Raw genomic sequence first — 20,644 nt, forward strand, 5'->3', positions numbered from 1 at the left:
TGGGAAACTGGTAACTATTTAATAAATACGTTCAGAATCAAAATAAAAGTAGGTGAGCTACAACCACCAACCTCCGGGTTGCCTACTCCGCCCAAACACTTCACCCGCCGCGGCTCCTTTCTTCTCTCCTCCTTTCCCATCATCTCGGCCGGCCAAGAATCCCATCCTCTCCTCCCCTCCCTCCAATAAGAAAGAATAATGGCCACCGCCAATTCCATCGACAAGAAGCGACAACCCTCGCCAAGTAAGCACTCCTTCCACCATCACCCCCCCACCTCTCTCTCTACCTATATATCTCATATATATTATATAACATCAGCTCGTAAGGATCTAATTCTAAATTTCTAATAGTGGCTGCAGCGGGATATTTCAAGGTAGCGATCGTGGTGGCGCTGGTGATCGGGGCGGGGAACTGGTTCTACGCGGCGATCCAGCCACCCGAGCCGCGGCCGTGCGGATCGGAGGGGGGCCCGCCCGTGACCGCGCCCAGGATCCGGCTGAGAGATGGCCGGTTCTTGGCCTACTCGGAGACGGGCGTCCCCAAAGAGAGGGCCAGGTACAAGATCATCTTCTGCCACGGCTTTGGCAGCTCCCGGCTCGACGGTCTCCGAACCTCCCCTGTAAGCCTCGCCCCACAAATTAACTCTCTTTTTTCTTCTAATGACGCACCGGCCCGGCGCCCCGTGGCCTCCATCCAGGTGTCGGCTACAGGGGTGTAAACATAGGTCATAGGTGATATGCGGAGAAGGTCAATATTTAAATTTTCGAAATCAATTAATTGGCCTGCACCGTCTCATAACTCAAATTTGCTAAAAAAAAAACATTCAAATAAATCTAGAAAACACATTCGGATTGCTGCACTTGCTTGCTTCATTAATCCTAGTCGATAAATCCATTCATTCATCTCAATCGAGGTTAAGTAATCTTGAGAGATTACTAACATAAAAAGATTCATATAACGATTGCATCTGGAAACTGCTACTGATGATTTCGATCATTTCAGTATATGGCAAAAAATGATACCTTTATTATGTTAACATACTGACCATGCGTCAATCTAGATTTGGGATATGGATATATCTGGATGCTAGGAATTGAGCATCTGGAGTAAAAATGTCGACGATTTCAATTATTATATCTTTTCTTGAGAAATACGGAGATGCAATCGGCCAAGGCCAGTTGGCAACCATAACAACAATTTGAGAGAGCCGAGTTGATCCCCGGAAATACTGGTCCTAGAACCATAAATAAATAAAAGATAAATTTTATTTTATTTTTATACGTTAGGTTTCAGATGTATAATTTTTTTTTATTATATGAAACCAAAAAGAAGAAATGATAAGAAAATTGTAGCTTGTGGGAGTATAAATTTGGGTTTGTTTCGTTTATACTAAATAAAGATGCTAACCCAACTCGGAGATACTGTAGCAACTTGCTCTATGCTTGCCTTAACTCGTTGTTGCTTTTGGATTGCGGATTCGGTGACTTAGAATCATAACAAAAGAATTACCACATGAAACGGGGCAATGGCATTAAATGGACTTGCAGACAGGCAAGTTATTACAGAGCTGGAGCCTCCCTCCTTTTGAAGCCAGAGTTGGCATGTGATTGCATTTATAGCCGAACGGTCATTTGAATTATGCAACCAAACACACAGTAGTAAAGTAGTGAGTGATTCACTAGAGTCCCCAACAATTAAAGATAGCATGCTTGTCTGAAAGATCATGGTCCCAAACTAGAATTTAAAGCAGAATTCTGTAATGACATCCTATGATCTTTATCCTCTTTTACCTTTGCTTCCAAACTCTGTAAAAAATTTAGACTTACAAAAGCTTAAGCTAATAAAGAAAGTTATTAATCCTCGAGGAGAAAGAAAGACGGTCGAGCTTGTGCTGCAAAAAAAAAAAAGGAATGCAATAGAGACAGTTTTGAAACGCTAGTCCAGCGGTTGGTGCTCTAATAGGCAGTAGCCCTGGTTTGTGGCTCAATTATAGCGGCTGCTTTGGTAGGTTAGAAGGGAGTCTTTGCTTTTATTTCGTAGTTGGTGGAATTGTTTTCATGAGAGAAGCGTGAGCATAGGGTTTCCCAAGTCACGGAAGAGCTCAAAGGATGCCTCTTCGCCCTTGTGCTCCATCAAAGGTGCAAGCTTCCAAGTTCACAGGGGCTCGAGTGGTTGTACAATCTTTATCTAGGATCAGATTCTGCCTTCATCGAGATTTTTGAGGATTAAGGGCATTTGCCATTTGAGAGGGGACAATAATAGGGTGGGTGGTTCATGGCCAGAAGACCTCTTCTATTACTAAGAGAAGAAGAAAACAAATATTATATCTTTACAGATTTTGCCTTGTTAAATTCAGGAAGTAGTCTGGACTTCTGAGATTGATGACTTGGTCAACTTTATGTCAACTAATTTCTTTCAAAATAAACTGGCGTTGCTGACTTTAACGCTTAAATAGGAAAGGAGAAACCATTAAATTAGTTTGCACAAAGTGTTAGAGATTTGCACCACTAGAAAGAAAAATGCTGTGTGGCCTTTCATTATGCACAGTATGAAGAGTTCATCATACTCAAAAATGCTTATCTGGCAATTTTATAATCAAGCAACTAAGTTGCACCAATCCCTTTATGGCATGCGGCAAGAGAACTATTTGTGACTTCTGTGCACACATAGTTGGAGCCCCATAGCATTCTTCTAGTCCAAAATAAATATAATTATCCTACTTTTGTTTAGGTTCGAGAGGAGGCTACTTTCAAAAATTTTCCTAATTCTGTTCATGTTATCATATGTCAGCCCTGCAAAATCGCCTCCAAGACTAAGGTGCATAAACCCAACTACCAAATGCCAGCCTAATCAGGCTCTCATGGCATGGGAAAAATAAATTATTTTAAAGATTTTGCAGTTGGACCAAGAGACACCCAAGGAGTCGGCAATATTAGTGCTAGATACGAACAGTGATCAATCAGCAGCAGCAAACAAAGCTAGCTATAAAATACCTAATACCATAAAAAAAAAATGTAAGAAAAAAGAGAGAGATACAACTAGGACGGAAAAAAAAAAAGCAAAACGGAACGCTGTTTAACAACACATTTTAGACGACCCTCTACATTGCTCTTCGAAGTATGGTTTTGCATTTATGAATGATACCCACGTTTTATCATAATATCAAATATATGAATTAAGTTTCAGTGATGACTTTCCGGACAAAACAATGTGAAATTCCTGGGTGCAGGAACTAGTTGAGGAGCTGGGTGTATACATAGTCGGGTATGATCGAGCTGGCTATGCCGAAAGTGATCCGAATCCAAGGCGGTCATTGAGGAGTGAGGCATCGGACATCGCAGAGCTTGCAGATAAGCTGGAGTTGGGGCCTAGAGTTTACCTGGTTGGCTTCTCACTGGGATGTCATGCCGTTTGGGCATCCATCAAGTATAATCCTGGAAGGTAGGTTCCTTTGGTTTTTGATATAGGCGTCGAGAGCCTGTATTCGTGGAGAGGGCCAGGGGCTAGGGTTTGGCAGGAATAAAGATCTTTTTTTTTCTCCTACATATAGAGGACGAGAAATTATTAGTTAGACTTAGTCTACCATATCATCCATAGACTAGTTCAATATGAACTCAACACGTAAAGCCAATAGAAGCTGTAAACTTGAGAAATTACTATTTTACGGATGACGTGGTAGACTAAGTTCATGGATGACTCGTTTACAGCATCTCTTGGATAATGTGTTGAATTTTTATTGAACCAGTCTACAGATGACGTGGTAGACTAGACTGAGTCTACCTCTCGTGCAGGAGTAGGGCTTGCACTGGTCGATCAGCTCAGAGAAGTTGGTAAACTGAAGAGCAGAAATTTTTGGATGTAGGCTGGCCGGAGCTGCACTTCTAGCACCTGTAATAAACTACAGGTGGCCCGGGTTTCCAAAGAATCTCGCGGAAGCGGCTTATAACGAGCAACAGCTGGGAGATCAGTGGGCTTTGAGGGTCTCATACTATGCGCCGTGGTTGCTCCACTGGTGGATGAAGCAGTCCTGGTTGCCTTCCTCGACGGTCATCAAAGGCACCACTTACCTACCCAACCGCTTGGATGCATGGATCCGTGATCAGTCCAAGTCAAATGGAAATTCCGAAAAGGTTGCTGCTTCCCTTCCTCCTTTTCGCCACCATGTTCTTCATCTAACTCATTCTACGCTATGACTAGTCTCTCTTTTGTGATGCAATTTATATATACTCTCCCTCCCTCCATTGGCAGAGGTTGAAACTGGCCACTCAGCAAGGTATCCAGGAGTCGTTCTACCGGGATATGAAGGTAATGTTCGGGAAGTGGGAGTTTGATCCAATGGATCTCTTGCAGCCGTCGTTTCCGGTTCATGTTTGGCAAGGTGATGAAGACGGGCTTGTCCCGGTCGCGCTGCAGCGATACATCTGTGGCCGCCTCAGCTGGATCGACTACCACGAGCTTGCAGCAACTGGGCACTACCTCTCAGCTGTACCTGGCTTAAGTGATACTGTCCTTAAAACCCTTCTTCTGCTTGATCCGTATTCAGCATGAGGAATTCAGTTTGGAAGGGGGAAATTCTGGAAAAGAAAAAAAAAACATTGCTGTTGTTATTGCGAATCAACTTCTGCAACTTATAATTAATCCATTTTTTAGGCTGTTTGGAGATGTCGATCGATACTTTCAGACACTTGGCATGCATGACTAGAAAATAATCGAGTGTCGTCCTCCATTTTTTAAAACAATTATTCATTTGTATGCTTGTTTCTTTGGTTTTGTCATCGAAAGAATTTAGAACTTATTGATAGTTTTTGGTTGTTTAAATATCAAAGCATTGAAAATATCGTTACAATAAAACAAAGTATATTTATTTTTTGATTTGTATCAAAGAGGAAAAAGATTTCCAACAAAAAAAAGGAAAAGTTTAATTTTGTGATTCTGACATATAATTTGCAAATATCAAAATTTATTTTGAAGCCGGATCTTCCAAACTTCGGCACATTTTACATGGAAACTTTCGAACCCGGTTAAGCGGGACCTAGGTTTCTACGAAAACCGCCTGTTGCTGGAAATTGGACCCGGGGGCCGCCGTGAAGCCGGGGAAGGAGGAGCTCCGCTGCTGTAGGAGGCGGGCGGCGGTGCGCCGGCTGGCTGCGTCCTCCGCCGCGGGGGGTGTGCAAGTCCTGCAAGGAAAACCGGTGGCCGGGCTCTCCGGCGCCGGCCCTCCGATGCCTAAGTCAGAGGGGGGCTTAACTTTGAAGAAGAGAGAGGGATTGTATGTGGAAGCCCGAAATAATCCCTTTGGGAGGAAGAGGCCTCCTCCCTCTTAGATGGAGAAGCTCCCCTTTTATAGGGAGAGTGGCCGGATTACCTGTGATGTAACTGGGCGAATTAATGGGTTACCGTCACTGTCAGGGAGCTGTCACGATTGATCGGACCCGTTGGGGTGGTTGAACCGCCGGCCGTGGTGGGCCTGGGGTCCGTAGATGACAAGTGCATTGATTGCTGAGTGAACCGGTGGTCAGAAAGAGCCGTACGCTTTGATGGTTCAGTGATCCGGAGATCATCTTGAGCCGTGTTCATTTAATGACTGAGTGCATTGGAGGCCTGAGGGGGTCTCATACATTAATGATAGGGTGTGCCGAATGCCTGCGGAGATCTTGTGCCTTAATGACTTGGGGATGGTGGCAGATTGAGGTGGAGTCATATATTTAGTTGTCAGATCCTTTGGAGGGTTAGGCGGAGATTGGATATTTGGCTAAGGCATGGGCTCGGCGGGGTTGCCTTTCTGGTCGGCGCTCTCTGGTCTCGGCCTTCTGTGCTCGGCCTTCTGTGCTCGGCAGCCTGCTGTGCTCGGCAGCCTGCTGTGCTCGGCCCGCTGTGCTCGGCTCGCTGTGCTCGGCTCGGCCTATGAGCTCGATCACTTAGAAGAGCCCGATCACTTGATGAGCTACGAAAGCGGAAGAGCCCGATCACTAGGATGAGCTCGAGAGCGGAAGAGCTCGATCACTTGGATGAGTCGAAGAGCCCGATCACTTGGATGAGCTCGATCTTGCTGACGGATTTGGATGCTATAATTGCATTTGTGGGGTGGTCCATTTTACCACCAACACTACCCCCCGACTTCCGAGTTCGAGCTGCTTTTTGGCTCGGACGAAGGAAGTAGTCCAGTCGTCGATCATCCTTTAATATAGCCAAATATATATAAAGATGTACGTGCCAAGTAGGGTGTACCTCTCATGCAGTTGGAGTCAAGTGCTCCAGGTTGACTCAGTGGCCTTCTTCGGCTTGTCGTAGGAGGCGTCGAATGGCGTTGAAAGGCGTCGAATGGCGTCGAAGTGTCGTCGAATGGCGTCGAATGTCGTCGAATGGCGTCGAATGACGTCGTATGGCGTCGAATGTCGTCGAATGGCGTCGAATGGCGTCGAATGTCGTCGAATGGCGTCGAATGGCGTCGAATGTCGTCGAATGGCGTCGAATGGCGTCGAATGTCGTCGAATGTCGTCGAATGGCGTCGAATGGCGTCGAATGTCGTCGAATCGGCGTCCCGAGCTTAGCTAGAGCATCATTGGAGACGCATACAGGAGACGGACCTCGTCCGTTGGCGATCGTGCGCCCTATTCGGGGCGACGTTGGTCGTTTTTTGGATTCTTCGACCTGAAAATAGATAAAATATTGAAATTATTTGAAGCCAAAGTGGCGTCCTGTACCTTTTGGAGATATTTTGATGGCTTCCGAGCTTCGAAGTCCCTTAGGACTTAGCTTGGCACTAGCTTTCTTTGGCTCGATTTTCTGGGGGAGGTGTTCTGCATTCGGGCTTCGGAGCTTGGCAGCCTTCTGAGCTCGGCGGCCTTTGGTGCTCGGCCTTCTGAGCTCGGCGGCCTTCGGAGCTCGGCCTTCTGAGCTCGGCGGCCTTCGGAGCTCGGCCTTCTGAGCTCGGCGGCCTTCTGAGCTCGGCAGCCTTCTGGACCATGAAAGGATTTAGCTTCATAGTACTTTCTTGGGGTAGAATCTCCTATGAATCTAGCCAGAGGAGCGCTCATCCTTTGGAAGGCATACAAAATAAGGTATCAGCCGAGCTTTCATGATGTACTAAAATCCTTTTTTAAAACCTTGCAATGATGAGGGAAATAGCTACAGCGTCGTCATAAAGAGGGCTCAACACCCTTTTGGTCTTCATCAGAAAAGGAGATGTGACTTTCACAGAGCACGGATGCTTTGAGGAAGCTCTTTTTTCCGAGCTCGGAGCTTCTGGTACCTCTAGTTGCCCGCCCTCTGATGGTATTGATGATGCCCGTGAGAGGTCAGTGGTCATTCTGCTCCTTATGCGGCACTGGATTTTGTTCCTCGGGCTCTCTCCTGTAGGTATGATCACGGACAAAATAACTCAACCGACCTCGGCGGACAAGTGCCTCGATCTCATCACGAAGCTCGTAGCAATCCTCTGTATCATGGCCGCGATCTCGGTGGAAGCGGCAGTACTTTTTCGAGTGCTTCCGCGACTCTGTCGGACGCATTCTCAATGGAGGTCGGAGGTAGCCCCGACCCTCAATCTCCATGAGGATTTCTGCTCGGGTGGATGTGAGAGGAGTGTACGTCTGAAATTTTTGGAGGGGAGACCCCGGGCGAGCTAGGCTCTTGGGCCAAGGAGGCTCTTTCTCATGCCAGGGGAATCTGCTACTTGGTTGGGAGTGCTCCTGGTGCTTCTTCTGCATCTTGGCAGGTCGTTCGGCTTCCTCCCGCCGAGAGGCCATGGCTTCCTCAGCCTTGGCGTACTTGCGAGCTCGGGTCAACATTTCGGTGAGGTTCGCAGGGAAGTTCTTCTCGATAGAGAAGAGGAACCTGTAAGACCGGGCTCCAGTCTTTAGTGCCGACATGGCGATTGACTGGTCCAGCTCCCGGACTTCCCATGTTGCGGCAGTAAACCGATCCAAGTACTCCTTGAAGGACTCTCCCTCCTCTTGTTTGATGTCAAGGAGGGAGTCCGACGTCCGCCGCTGGGGCTGGCTAGCGGCAAAATTACTGGCAAACTGCCTGCCGAGCTGCTCAAAGGAGGAGACAGTACTCGGCTTCAACCCGGTGAACCAAAGCCGGGCCGGTCCTCGGAGCGTTGCTGGAAAGGCTTTGCACATCATGGCCTCCGAGGTTCCTTGTAGGGCCATTAAGGCCCGATAACTTTCCAGGTGGTCAAGGGGGTCGGCCCTGCCGTTGTAAGGCTCCACCTGGGGCATCTTGAACCGTGGTGGGACCGGTTCATCTTCGATCTCCGGGGAGAAGGGAGACTTCGTAGTGAACTCGAAGTCGTTATCACGTCCTGATTTTCTCCTGTGGAGTGCCTGAATTTGGCGCTCCAGCTTTTCGACCTTCTTGTCGAGTTCATCATTCTGGGGGATCGCTGCAGCGGTCCGTTCAGGTGCAGGTTGCCCTGGAACCGACTCAGCTTCTGAAGGCTGTGGCCAGCCTCCGTGATCTCTGACTGGGTGCTCTCTCCAGAGGGAGGCCTGGACTTGAGAGTCCTGACCTCGAAGAGGAAGCCCGCTTGTAGGGGGCTCCGGTTGAACTGGAGCCGGGGGAGGCGGTGCTGCTGGGATGCCCCTGGGTTGCAAGCTTTGGACGGCGGTAGCCAACGCCTGCACTTGCTGCACCAGGGCATCAAATTGCTCCGGCCGAACCTGAGGGGTTGACTCGGCCGGAGGTGGTGAGTTCCGGACGGAATGCTCAGGACTGGGTGGAGGACGTCGAGAGGCGTTGGAAGCCCCTTTGCTTCTTAGCTTCATGGCAGCGAACTCGGGCCCTTCCTCTAGCGCCAACTGTTGCTGGAAATTGGACCCGGGGGCCGCCGTGAAGCCGGGGAAGGAGGAGCTCCGCTGCTGTAGGAGGCGGGCGACGGTGCGCCGGCTGGCTGCGTCCTCCGCCGCGGGGGGTGTGCAAGTCCTGCAAGGAAAACCGGTGGCCAGGCTCCCCGGCGCCGGCCCTCCGATGCCTAAGTCAGAGGGGGGCTTAACTTTGAAGAAGAGAGAGGGATTGTATGTGGAAGCCCGAAATAATCCCCTTGGGAGGAAGAGGCCTCCTCCCTCTTAGAGGGAGAAGCTCCCCTTTTATAGGGAGAGTGGCCGGATTACCTGTGATGTAACTGGGCGAATTAATGGGTTACCGTCACTGTCAGGGAGCTGTCACGATTGATCGGACCCGTTGGGGTGGTTGAACCGCCGGCCGTGGTGGGCCTGGGGTCCGTAGATGACAAGTGCATTGATTGCTGAGTGAACCGGTGGTCAGAAAGAGCCGTACGCTTTGATGGTTCAGTGATCCGGAGATCATCTTGAGCCGTGTTCATTTAATGACTGAGTGCATTGGAGGCCTGAGGGGGTCTCATACATTAATGATAGGGTGTGCCGAATGCCTGCGGAGATCTTGTGCCTTAATGACTTGGGGATGGTGGCAGATTGAGGTGGAGTCATATATTTAGTTGTCAGATCCTTTGGAGGGTTAGGCGGAGATTGGATATTTGGCTAAGGCATGGGCTCGGCGGGGTTGCCTTTCTGGTCGGCGCTCTCTGGTCTCGGCCTTCTGTGCTCGGCAGCCTGCTGTGCTCGGCAGCCTGCTGTGCTCGGCCTGCTGTGCTCGGCTCGCTGTGCTCGGCTCGGCCTATGAGCTCGATCACTTAGAAGAGCCCGATCACTTGATGAGCTTCGAAAGCGGAAGAGCCCGATCACTAGGATGAGCTCGAGAGCGGAAGAGCTCGATTACTTGGATGAGTCGAAGAGCCCGATCACTTGGATGAGTCGAAGAGCCCGATCACTTGGATGAGCTCGATCTTGCTGACGGATTTGGATGTTATAATTGCATTTGTGGGGTGGTCCATTTTACCACCAACACCGCCCAGGTTGTTATTTGTTAACCAAGGATAAGATAAGCGTTCATGTATTGCTCGCTGCTGATGCATGTTCTCAGATTATTCATGGATTCGGGCGCTTCTCCTTTCGTCGGTGATGATGCATTTGTGGGGACGCAACTGATACACAGCATAGGGAAGGTGGATAGCTGATATTTTCAATTATTTTTTTATTTGTACAACTCTATAAAATCGCTATTTAGAAAAAAAAATTATATAAGAAAACTGAAAAACAAGAAAACTAAAAAAGAAAAAAAAATTATATGGATGTGAGAACTGAAAAGTGAAGTCGGTACCGTGTAAAAAAGAAAAAAATTGCACAAGCGCTCGAATGATCAATCATCAAGCCTTTGGCATCATATATAATAAAATTCGTAAGAAAACTAAAAGAAAACATTAATATAAGAATATGTTTCCATAAGGGATTCATCTTCATTTTCTTCTGAACACCCCCCAAAAGGAGGAGGAAAGCAATATTTGATCTTTAAGAGTTATCATACACAAATAAGGTATATAAAATTAAGAAAGTTTCCCCCACATAATTCCGTTAAAGCGGAGAAATAGTAACAACTGCAATACAAGGATAAGCAGTAATGGACGTGTTAAAGAAGGGGCACAACATTATGGGTTCTTCCCACATATTTCTATGCAAAATGTCAGGGAAATGTTGACTTTTTTATACACGAATGGCGTTCAAGACAAGCTAATTTTCATAAAATAAGAAATAGAAGGGAATCAATCCAGAGTCCAAAAAATCCGAATTTTTGAATTTCTTGGGATCTCATAATGCCCGTGTTTGTGCAAATCACCTTGACGGGGAATATGATATTCCATAGAACTTTAGATTTCAGAACTTTCCATGCCAACCGAACTCTTTAACGCAATTATCCAACCATCCTCTTAAGTGATTTTCGGCTGAGCTGCTGTCCAAAGATAAATTTCCCTTTATTCACAACTAATTTTGTATTTTAGCTACATGATCATGCTTGGGTATGTATGTTAGTCGTATTATTTTATCAAAAATACGGCCAGGAAACTAATATTCCAAAAATAGTTTTTGATAAACAGGGCAGACCATCCACCAGTGCTTGCTCGAGTGGTGTGATGGGGTAGGTATGGGAGTGGATATTACTGGAGACATCGGAGACAATGCTTCACTTTTTTCTTTTAAAATAGTGACTTGGAGAGCCCGCCTGCTTGAATAAGACTACCGCTGCCCTAAAACGGGGTGAAAGGACATAAATTCGATTCTGAGTGCTGGCGGCGCTCTCTCCGACGCTGGATTTTTTTTTTTTCAGATGGGCCAGCTGCTCAAATTGCTCCCACTTACAACACTATCAAAAAATATATATGAAAAAACAACAAAAAATAAAAACTGCAGGTTCATAAAAATTCAATCGGCAGCTTAATTTACCTCTCGAAGAATATGCCTGATCTGAGCGGCCCCGCACTGAATTTTCAAAGCCCAGCTTTTGGCTCAGCCTAGGTAGTGGGATAAGGAGCTTCCAATGCTTTGTGCTTGTTTCTATCAAGCATTATTAACTATTTATCAGCTTGCTTATGTGCGATTGCTCCACATCACCAATCAGTACTAGTTTTTTTTTGAGTAATTTAATGCATCCTTCCTCCTCCTGAACGAATTTCAGGGCTTCGCATCTTTAAAGGCCTGGATCTATCATCTACTACTTGATCGACAGCGGAATTGCTATATTCAGGATTTTTATCTGACAATTTCCATCAGGAAGAAGGAAATGCTGAAATATTATCGAGAGAAAATTGGTATCTTATGATATGTATTTTACCATGCAACATTTGTTAAAATTTCTTCTGCAACAGTGAAAGACCAATCCTTGAAGAAGCAGCCAGATTCGATATGGCGACACATGTTCCTCGATGCATTCTGAACATTACCGGTATTGAAAAACATTACTAATAAACACAGGATATGAATTCGAAAACTGGAGTGCTGCAGAGCTATGCCATACACACAGATACCTAGACATTCACTACCCAAATATGCTGACACCAGTGATATCCTAGGAAAACATGGAACAAGTTGACCTGAAGATGTTCAAACCTCGTAAACAGACCATCTATACCTCCTCCCTCCCTTGGTTGCGGCTCTTTATAATATTGAATTTGCAGAGAGGACATGTAGCATTGATGAAAAGCCACTTATCTATGCAGGCACAGTGGAAATGGTGACCACAGGGAAGTTGACGCAGCTCGACTCCATCATCATATGCTGAGAGGCAGATGCAACATTCCTAGATGGGCCAACAACATTTGTCAGATGATAAAACTACAAAAAAGGTCCTTCAGGTCATCCTCTTGCTGTGATTGTCAATGCTGTTTGGTGGAGCAGTTCCATGGCTGGATTTAATGTTCTAGCCATATACTAAAAAGGGCATAAAAATTCAACCTATTGTTTAGTTGCATGAAAGGGAGAGTACATTAACGTCACCACGGCTCTGTAAATACCATACAATTTATACAAATCATAGCAGATGTCCGTTCAGTTACTTCATGTAAGCTAATTCCAATTTTGGTATTATAAGATTTTGCTTGAAATCTAAACTCGATCAAGCCTTCTCTTCCAATATTACTATGCCAAGATTGGAGGGAACAAAAGTTTATAATTTAGGACCTGTTCGGCAAAATCCTGTGGACAAGCCTGGGAGAAAGCAAGGGAGGGCAGGAGCGAGCGAGCAAGCACACGCACTATGTATGTATGTATGTATAGAGAGAGAAAGAGAGAGAGGATCAGGCCCTGCAACCCTACACCCTCTCCCAGTGCCTCCCTTCGCCACCCCCTGCTTACTGTCCTAATCCTACCAGATTCTCCTAAACAGGTCCTTAAAAAGAATTCCAATATCTTTCAAATATAGATAATCAAACAGTCCAGTATGTGCCAGTCTGCTCTCCTTGCTCTGAACACCTCGACTCCCACAGTCTACTATAAGGATTTGAGTTAGATGCTTACTGGCACACATTAGGTGTACTAGATCATATCAATAATGTCCTCAAGTATCAGCTTCTATAAAAAACATAGGGCCTTTTTGGATGCTTCAGTAGAAGTTACCAAAGAATCATAAAATCATAGAAAAATGTTGCTGCAGCGAGATCTTAAAAGAAAAGATCACTTTGAACTTCTTTCAAAATTGCTGTTTGGATAGCTACAGAATTCAGAAGATGGATTCTAACAAATTGAAATACAGTAAGTGCATTTCTAACTCCACTCGTTCCTCTCCAATTATGATTCCAATCCACACGGTTCCCATTATGTTTTCATGTTGAATCTTCCTATATCAACAGAATGATTGAATATGAAACTCCAACATCTGGCTTGAAAGGACAAAGCCCAAGAGTATGGAGCCTCCAACTTTCAAGGGCCATGCCAGGTGTCTGACAACCTCAGAAAGGAAAGACCCCCACATGTGATCTCCTCACCCTATCTTCTCTTGGTTCATCTTGCCTTCTATCCTTCAAATCCTTCATAGAGGCAAAAAGGGGAGGACAACAGTGAACCAAGGGCGATGATCACAACATCGGCAATATTTAGGAACTTGATGTTGTCCGATGGTGCAGGAAAGGAAGGACAGAGACATCCTGGGTCATTCACGTTTTGAAGAAGCATGTAGAGTTGGAAGTGGAGGGGGTGATACTGTGGGCAATGGGGAACTCATGAAGAAAAGCTCCACACGAGAAGTGCAGGAAAAGAAAAATACAATCAGAGCGGATTTTCTTTTATTTCCCAAGGAATCATGTCTTTTCCATGATTATCTTAAACTACAAGTTGCAATCTAAACAACATTCAGGGAAAAACTGTTTGATGACTAGGATTCCTTTGGAATTCATGATTCAAAATACCAAGGGTTTGATGAGTATCCGAATAGGCGCTCAAGGATTTAGTTTGCAAAGAAATAAAGGTTTTCTACATGATGCAGCAGCATAAGAAAGCTAGTGATATTAGCTATTGTCTTGCTAGAGAAGGAGCATTCCTGGTTTCAACTCTTGAGTGATTGCCTGATGCTACTTGCAATCATAGTGAGCCATTCCCATTTCTACATACTTATGGTAAAACATTAACTGTAACAAAAGCAAAAAAACTTGTATAATAAAATATAATCTAAGATTTGAAGACTTACAGCATCCTCCCCTGAAAGGGCATGCTCAATGGGTGGATCGTTACCACACTCCATCATTATTCCACCAAAGGATCCTGATATCTCACCCACAAGTTTCTCCGAGTCACCAATCTTACGGAATTTGTATTTTGGAAGCTGGCGGATGTCTTCTTCAGATGCACCTTCCTGCTTTTGGAAGGTAAAAGGGATGCAAGTTATTTAGTCCTATACACCAAATGTCTAAAGTCATCATAGGTCACCTAGAGCATACATGCCTTTAGGGGGTGGAAAAAAATCTTTTGGACAAAAAATTAAAATACATGCAAGAGGCATATCATTCTGAGAGGACCAACCAATCTACACATCACCATTAATGAATTTTGATGAAATGTTAGATGCTACATATGTATACTGCAAAGACACTATATACATTCCTGAGCAGATCAGCCATTACATGGACTGATCCGACCAGATCAAACATGCAAAGCACTTATGTTGCATTAAAATATTTGTTTCAAAAGTATGATATTTAGCAATCCATAAACAACAACAACAACAACAACAACAACAACAACAATAATAATAACTAATAAGGAACAAGAAGCACTTGTATTTACTGAAGGTGAAGATAAAGTAGAATCTATCCCGTACAATTGGGAAGTTTTTGAGCTTTCAGAAGTTAATATGCTCTTGTTGCCTAAAAAGCATATTTATCAAAAATTTAGACCCAACATACAAGACAAAGAATAAAAAGTGTTCTGGCATGTAAGATCTGCTTCACAGTCAACTAATAAGTTCCGTAGACTGACAAGTTTACATTATGAGAAGGGGAAAAATGTTGCTGTTGTGGCTGAACCTAGCTATTATCTTTCAGAGGCAAAGCTTTCAAAGTATGCATATTCAAGTCTCCACAATTCCTAAATTCATCTTCAAGTGCTAAGCAATGTGAATTAGTCAAAATATAATACATTAAATATCAGCTTGCAAAAGTGTCTTTTCATAATGAATTAAAAAGATAGCTCTAGCATTCTTTATTTTATCCTGAAAATTTAAGGAATAACACATGTTTATGCATAAGCCAAGGTCATGAATCAAAAGTAAATAAATAAATAAATAAAAATCTGCGACATCCTTCATGATGGAAGCACTTCTAAAGTGCCAACTTTGATGACCCTCAATCAAATCAAGAATTGAAGTACCGCATGCTAGCAGCGTGCCAGTTAGGCACTGGCGCGAGTTGTGCGAGTGTTTGACACACACCAGCATGGCAGCATGTCAAGTACTAACACGCAACCGATATCATGCAAATGCTGATGCCCCTAAGGCACTGGCATGGTACATACCATCAATGCCATGTCATGTCAACCAACAAACCATGCATAAAATTCATTAATGCAATTGTACAAATGTTGCATGCTTACATATGTGTGTTTGAAAAGAGAAGCTACCGGCAGTCAGGTGCTCTGTTCCTTAATTTAACATCAACAGTCTACCAACTTACCAAGAATATCTCTTGGACTTAGTAACAGACCTCTTGTGTACAGTCTATCATAGTAAAGCAGAGATATCAACATTGGCAAAAATGAACAATTCATTTCAACAGATTGCTTCAAGGAACAGTTTCATCAAGAAAGAATGAAATTGTAGCTCATGGTATATTTTCCTGGAGCACATGATTTTCCATAGGATAGCAAATATCAGTAATTAGCCAGACTAACCTGATCTGCCACAGCGTATAAGATTGCAATAATGCAAGGTAGGCAACAGCAGACTGCAATACCAATGACGCATGCCAGAGCAACACAAAAGATGACAAAGAACACATCAAATGCGAGAAAAACTATACAAAGCCTGCAAATCATGTTCAGAGCAGGAATTAATGATCAGACTGTAAAAACAGGATGGATCCCAATTCATAGATATAAGATCTGTGCAAAACCAGTAAAGTTGGGGCGCATCGTGGGTCAGAACTTGGCCTCCAGCAGATACCCAATAGAATCCAATAATCCACCATACAAAAGAAAGCATTGTGTTTGCAGATTCCAGATGTTTTGCAACGCTGCCCAAAAGAATAAATAAATAAAAGGTGAGCCCAAAAAAAAGGGGAGAAATAAATTTACAAACTAAAACTCAAGATCTTTCAAGATATTGAGTTCAAGTATAGACAGCATATAACATACAGAAACAGTAGAAACAATTAGTATGTTTCTTCCTAGAAACATCATTATGTCCTACTTCAGAGCAGCTTTCACTTTATAATGTGAATAGCCCTAGCCCTATGTCATAAGATAGAGCACTTTTCATACTGACATATAAAACCGAGCTGAAAATTAAAAAATGCATCTTGATGCAAAATGCAACATTTATATTGTGTTTTCTTTATTTAACTTTCTGGGGGAAAAAAGATTAACCAGATAGCTCAAAAAATACGATGTGCTTTTCACAAGGTCCCCATGCAAGATATTCACAGGGCTTTCCGACAACAACCCAGAATATTCAAGCACAAGTGTCACTCACATAATTTGGGAATGAAATGAATGCCATAAGTTGATTAAGAAATGAAAACTAAAAGTTTCTAAATATGACAAGGGATGCCATACTTGTAATGCTTATTGTTTATTATTAATCCTCAACAAAAACACATGAAACTCCAAATTTGGGGTTTGCTACCATATCAAACACACTTCACAACACCTAAGTGTTAAGCCATATTGGTGCAAAGGACAGCACATGCCCCTCCTCACTATTCCTTTTGTTTATCAACAAGTAAACCAACACTCATGAACCCCCTGTCTTTGGATTCTCAGCTAACTAGCCAATGGGTCACTTAATTAGCCAGACATCATTCTCCTTTTAAGAAAACTAAGGATTAAAAATTCAAGAATATATGAGCAACACAATGCTCTAATCCCATGTATCCCTCATTCAGTTGTTACGTTGAGTCAACTTATAACCTAAGATTGGGAGACCTGATAAACACCATGTGTCTATACACTAGCAGCTCGGATAGAATCTAAAGGAGGCTGCACAGTCTTATGTTATTTTTCTCCTTTTAAGAAATTGAAAAAGTCATGGAACCATTTGGGAGTTGGAAGAGAAGGGATCTGGTCTCCTTCCTCATCTTCTTCCTACTCCATCTACAGGAGAAAAATAAGAGAAGATTTAAAAGAAAAAGGACGAGCCTGTTTCCTTTTACATAAACAGGAATTCTGATATTTTAACTTATCGATACTGCCACAGTTTTTTCCCCAAGAATATGCGCTAAAAGAGTATCATAAACAGCTAGTGACCCTTTATTCATTTTCATATTCATACCACACAGATACAGGACTTTTTGAACAGTATATTCTAACAAAAAAAAAAAAATCAGAAACTAAAGATTAGAATAACATCTGAACCAAAATGGCTCACAATAACTACAAGTGCACAAAGTTTTGCCATTTTAAGGTATTCAGTTTTGCATGGTTAAAATTTCGATATTAGACATATAGTTCAAACCTTTAAAATTTAAAGGGAAACCAGATCATTCGCAAGCAACTTATTAAATCACTTAAATGCTGGAAACAACACAATACTGTTGGACTGATGGCAAGAGAATCGTAGGCTTCCATATAGCAATTTCTTACTTGACCTCAAATCCTGTGTCTTCACTTTTTTGGTAGACTCATGTTGCCACCCCCATGGGGTAACTTGTGACAAGTTATACTTAAGAAATGATTCGTTAATAAGATTAATTGTTAATCAATGTACTTTATAATTTACAATTTAAATTATAACAAATAAGATTATTATGAAGGTTCCATGATCATTTATTAGATAATATGATAATCCCCCTGCATGAAAATCTTGCCCCTAATTACAACTCTTGACACTTTAAATAATTTATTTGTGATGCCACATCATTAAGCATATAGTTATTTGCACTTCAACATAAATGTTGCCTAATATAACATGACATTGATCAAAGGTTGTCAATTTTTTAAAATTAACAAGCAATACACGTAGCGCATTATTTATTTTATACATAAATATGATGCATACGTAGCTGATTTCTCAAGGTACATGTATCAGATTCTTCTGGACACTTATATACTTGACACCTGCATCATGTATCCAAATAAATGCATATAAATAGATATTCTTTGATTGGCAGTCCTCAAGGATTAGAAGAGGGCGAAAAATGCATAAAAATAGATATTATTTTATATCCTTAAACCACGAGACTACTTCTAGTCCAGATTTGTGTTGAACCAATATTTCATGTTCAGTCATCATTTCCAAAAACCAATATTTATTAGAAACTAGTAACTGCATCTTCCATCCCAACTGAGAATCAAGCAGGGGGAAAAACAGAAACTTAAAGCCGTGTATAAAGCAATACAACTGCAACGAATAAGACCTGGCAATCTTCGATAAACTAAAAAGGCTGCTTGATTCAACCAAAAGAATAAAAGAAAATAAAGGGAAATTAGCATCAGAAACTATTATATGGAAGCTATCAAATAATCGTATATTATTCAGATAATTAACAAGAAATGATATTTCTTGCTAATATAAATGAAGTAGCTCTGAATGCTACCAGCTTTCTCCCCTACCTTGTCCTGTCTTCGTCCTGACGCTGCTCAGCATCAGCGGCTTCTTCCACCTCTCGCGGTGAATTCGATCCCGAGCTCCTTCCGCTCCAGCTCCCGCCCTCATCCACATCCATCACTTCCCCTTGGGGGCGGTGCCTCCGCCGGTACTCGATACACACACACATCATATGAAGCACGCACTGGAGCGCATACCCCACAATCCAGAGTCTCAGCGGCATCGATGGCTTCTCGTCCCGGCTCATGACCAAGACCCCGGCGGCGACGCTCACGAATGCCAGGTTCCACAGGATGTCGAGGAACACCACAGGCCTCGAGTAGGCCCAGTCGCTCTGCCGCTCCTCCAGCTGCTCCGCCGCGGTCTCCCGCACCAACATCGACGGCTCCCGCATTATCCGCCGGCTGCTCGCCCGCCGGAGGAACCGAGCGGCGCCGCGGAGGCTGGGCCGCCGGCCGAGGCGGCGGTCGCCGCCGCGGGTGCCGAGGAGCGGGGCCGGGTCGACCGCGGCGTCCCCGGCCGAGTTCGGAGGCCTCGCCGTCGCCATCTTCAAGCTCGTAAGAGACGAGATCGAAGGAGGGGAAACCCTTGCCCTCGCCCTAATTCGTTCCGAGCATTGCTCCAATCCTATAGAACTCGATCGAAACCCTAGATGGAGAAACCCCGGGAGAGAAACGAGCCAAGAATTTGATGGAAGCTTTTCGAAACCAAGAAAGAACGCGAAATCTTCCACTTCCCTTTTCGTCGATAGCGAGGGTCGGGCACGAGAGAGAGTGAAAAACGAAGGTAAAGGAGGAGGAGATGGATCGGCTGCATGATATGTAACAGACAAATGTCTAGAGGAGCAAATTACATACTGAAACGTGTACTTAACGATGGGGGCACGTGGGCAACTGGGATCTTCTACAGTTTGGGTTCGAGTTATAACACGACAACTAGGTTCTGGTTTGATAAGGCTGGTTTTGTGGATGGGACGCGCTTGCGTTTCGTACTTTATGCTTCAAAGGTGAGGCCTTTGCACGGCACACCGTGTTGATCCATTCGTTGGCCGACGAATGCAATCCTTTGAAATGACGGAATGGTAGGCTTAGAAGCTGATAAGTTATGTATTTTTATATGACGTTTAGGTGCCCGTATGAGATCCTGGAAGCCCTGGTGAATTAAGGCGGTGGATGAGTGGATCACGAAACTGGGTGCGATGGAGGAGACCTATTGGCTACCGTAACACCGCCTTTGTTTACCACTGTGGAGTGACATTAATAAGAAAAAGTACAAACATGGTCAAATATTCACCGAATTCATTTAGAAAATAATCAATTATCGCTCGCATTATTTCTAGGTAATCAAGGCACAAGAATGGCAGCCTGCACGACAATACAACCTATACGTGCGTTCGCGTCCCGAGACGATTAGTGCCGCGCTGAAATTCGTCCAAATATCGGTATCGAAGATCGACTTTGAAAGGGTTGGATGCTCCGTGCCCCATATTAGGATTGAATTTTCTGGAGTGGTATCTCCACCGTGCCCTATAAATTAAAAAAAAAAAAAGGGACACTCATATCTATCTTAATGAAATATAAAATGTGTGTCAATTTCTGCCTTCCTCTTGGAGCATGCAGCAAACTAAAATAAAATAAAAAAGATAAAAAAAAAAAAGAACACTCTATAGGTGCATGTGACTATGCGGATGTTTGCGGTCACCTCACAATACCTGCTACAGGTGTCGTTACCTCACCATCTTGTCCGTAGTGAGATGCAGAGATTACTGCTCCATTATATTTTGCTACCAAAAAACATTGTGACCACAACATGTTTCCTCTCTCCCGTATTCCTTTCTCATTAGAGTGCTAGGAGGTTGCTGTAGGAGACCTGCAACCAATCTTTTTTCTGTGTCATTATTTGAGAAAGGGACGACGTTGCCGACCTGAAATATAAGCTGGTTTTTTTTCTCTCCTTCTCTCTCTTTTTTGGGTTGGAATATTAGGGGGTTGCCGCAGAGAAATGGCAGCCATCCACTTCCCATGCTATGCGTGTGATAAA

At 43.9% G+C, this 20,644-nt stretch overlaps 2 protein-coding genes across 5 annotated transcripts; one reads left to right on the forward strand and one right to left on the reverse strand.

Annotated features, from left to right (window-relative positions):
• The first annotated feature begins 36 nt into the window (after window positions 1–36).
• LOC103714162 lies at window positions 37–4,740 on the forward strand. 2 transcript variants are annotated; one of them, XM_008801324.4, is made up of 5 exons: window positions 37–244; window positions 352–620; window positions 3,231–3,442; window positions 3,864–4,131; window positions 4,250–4,740. In XM_008801324.4, the coding sequence occupies exons 1-5, from the start codon at window positions 199–201 to the stop codon at window positions 4,547–4,549; spliced, it is 1,095 nt and encodes a 364-aa protein (XP_008799546.2). In that variant the 5' UTR covers window positions 37–198; the 3' UTR covers window positions 4,550–4,740. The 2 variants fall into 2 exon arrangements, with proteins under 2 accessions (XP_008799546.2, XP_008799547.2); XM_008801325.4 differs by having other exon boundaries at window positions 41–244; window positions 361–620.
• A 6,983-nt stretch (window positions 4,741–11,723) lies between these two features.
• On the reverse strand, window positions 11,724–19,366 carry LOC103714161 (E3 ubiquitin-protein ligase At1g12760-like). Of its 3 annotated transcripts, none has more exons than XM_008801321.4 (5): window positions 18,610–19,362; window positions 15,954–16,073; window positions 15,733–15,865; window positions 14,036–14,203; window positions 11,724–12,154 (listed from the first exon to the last, which is right to left on the reverse strand). In XM_008801321.4, the coding sequence occupies exons 1-5, from the start codon at window positions 19,149–19,151 to the stop codon at window positions 11,981–11,983; spliced, it is 1,137 nt and encodes a 378-aa protein (XP_008799543.2). In that variant the 5' UTR covers window positions 19,152–19,362; the 3' UTR covers window positions 11,724–11,980. The 3 variants fall into 3 exon arrangements, with proteins under 3 accessions (XP_008799543.2, XP_008799545.2, XP_038977957.1); XM_008801323.4 differs by having other exon boundaries at window positions 14,036–14,200; window positions 18,610–19,361; XM_039122029.1 differs by lacking the exon at window positions 11,724–12,154 and adding an exon at window positions 13,014–13,379 and having other exon boundaries at window positions 18,610–19,366.
• Between the last annotated feature and the right edge of the window lie 1,278 nt (window positions 19,367–20,644).

The sequence above is a fragment of the Phoenix dactylifera genome, chromosome 2 (genome assembly GCF_009389715.1).
Source record: "Phoenix dactylifera cultivar Barhee BC4 chromosome 2, palm_55x_up_171113_PBpolish2nd_filt_p, whole genome shotgun sequence".
In the NCBI taxonomy this organism is placed as follows: Eukaryota; Viridiplantae; Streptophyta; class Magnoliopsida; order Arecales; family Arecaceae; genus Phoenix; species Phoenix dactylifera.

Excerpts from the sequence above, each read along its gene's own strand:
- LOC103714162 (XM_008801324.4), top strand. The coding sequence starts at position 199 with ATGGCCACCGCCAATTCCATCGACAAGAAGCGACAACCCTCGCCAA. Across the intron at positions 621-3,230 it reads ACGGTCTCCGAACCTCCCCT|GAACTAGTTGAGGAGCTGGG; the intron begins GTAAGCCTCGCC and ends TCCTGGGTGCAG. Across the intron at positions 3,443-3,863 it reads ATCAAGTATAATCCTGGAAG|GCTGGCCGGAGCTGCACTTC; the intron begins GTAGGTTCCTTT and ends TTTTGGATGTAG.
- LOC103714161 (XM_008801321.4), bottom strand. The coding sequence starts at position 19,151 with ATGGCGACGGCGAGGCCTCCGAACTCGGCCGGGGACGCCGCGGTCGAC. Across the intron at positions 16,074-18,609 it reads CAGGACGAAGACAGGACAAG|CGTTGCAAAACATCTGGAAT; the intron begins GTAGGGGAGAAA and ends TCTTTTGGGCAG. Across the intron at positions 15,866-15,953 it reads GATGCGCCCCAACTTTACTG|GCTTTGTATAGTTTTTCTCG; the intron begins GTTTTGCACAGA and ends CATGATTTGCAG.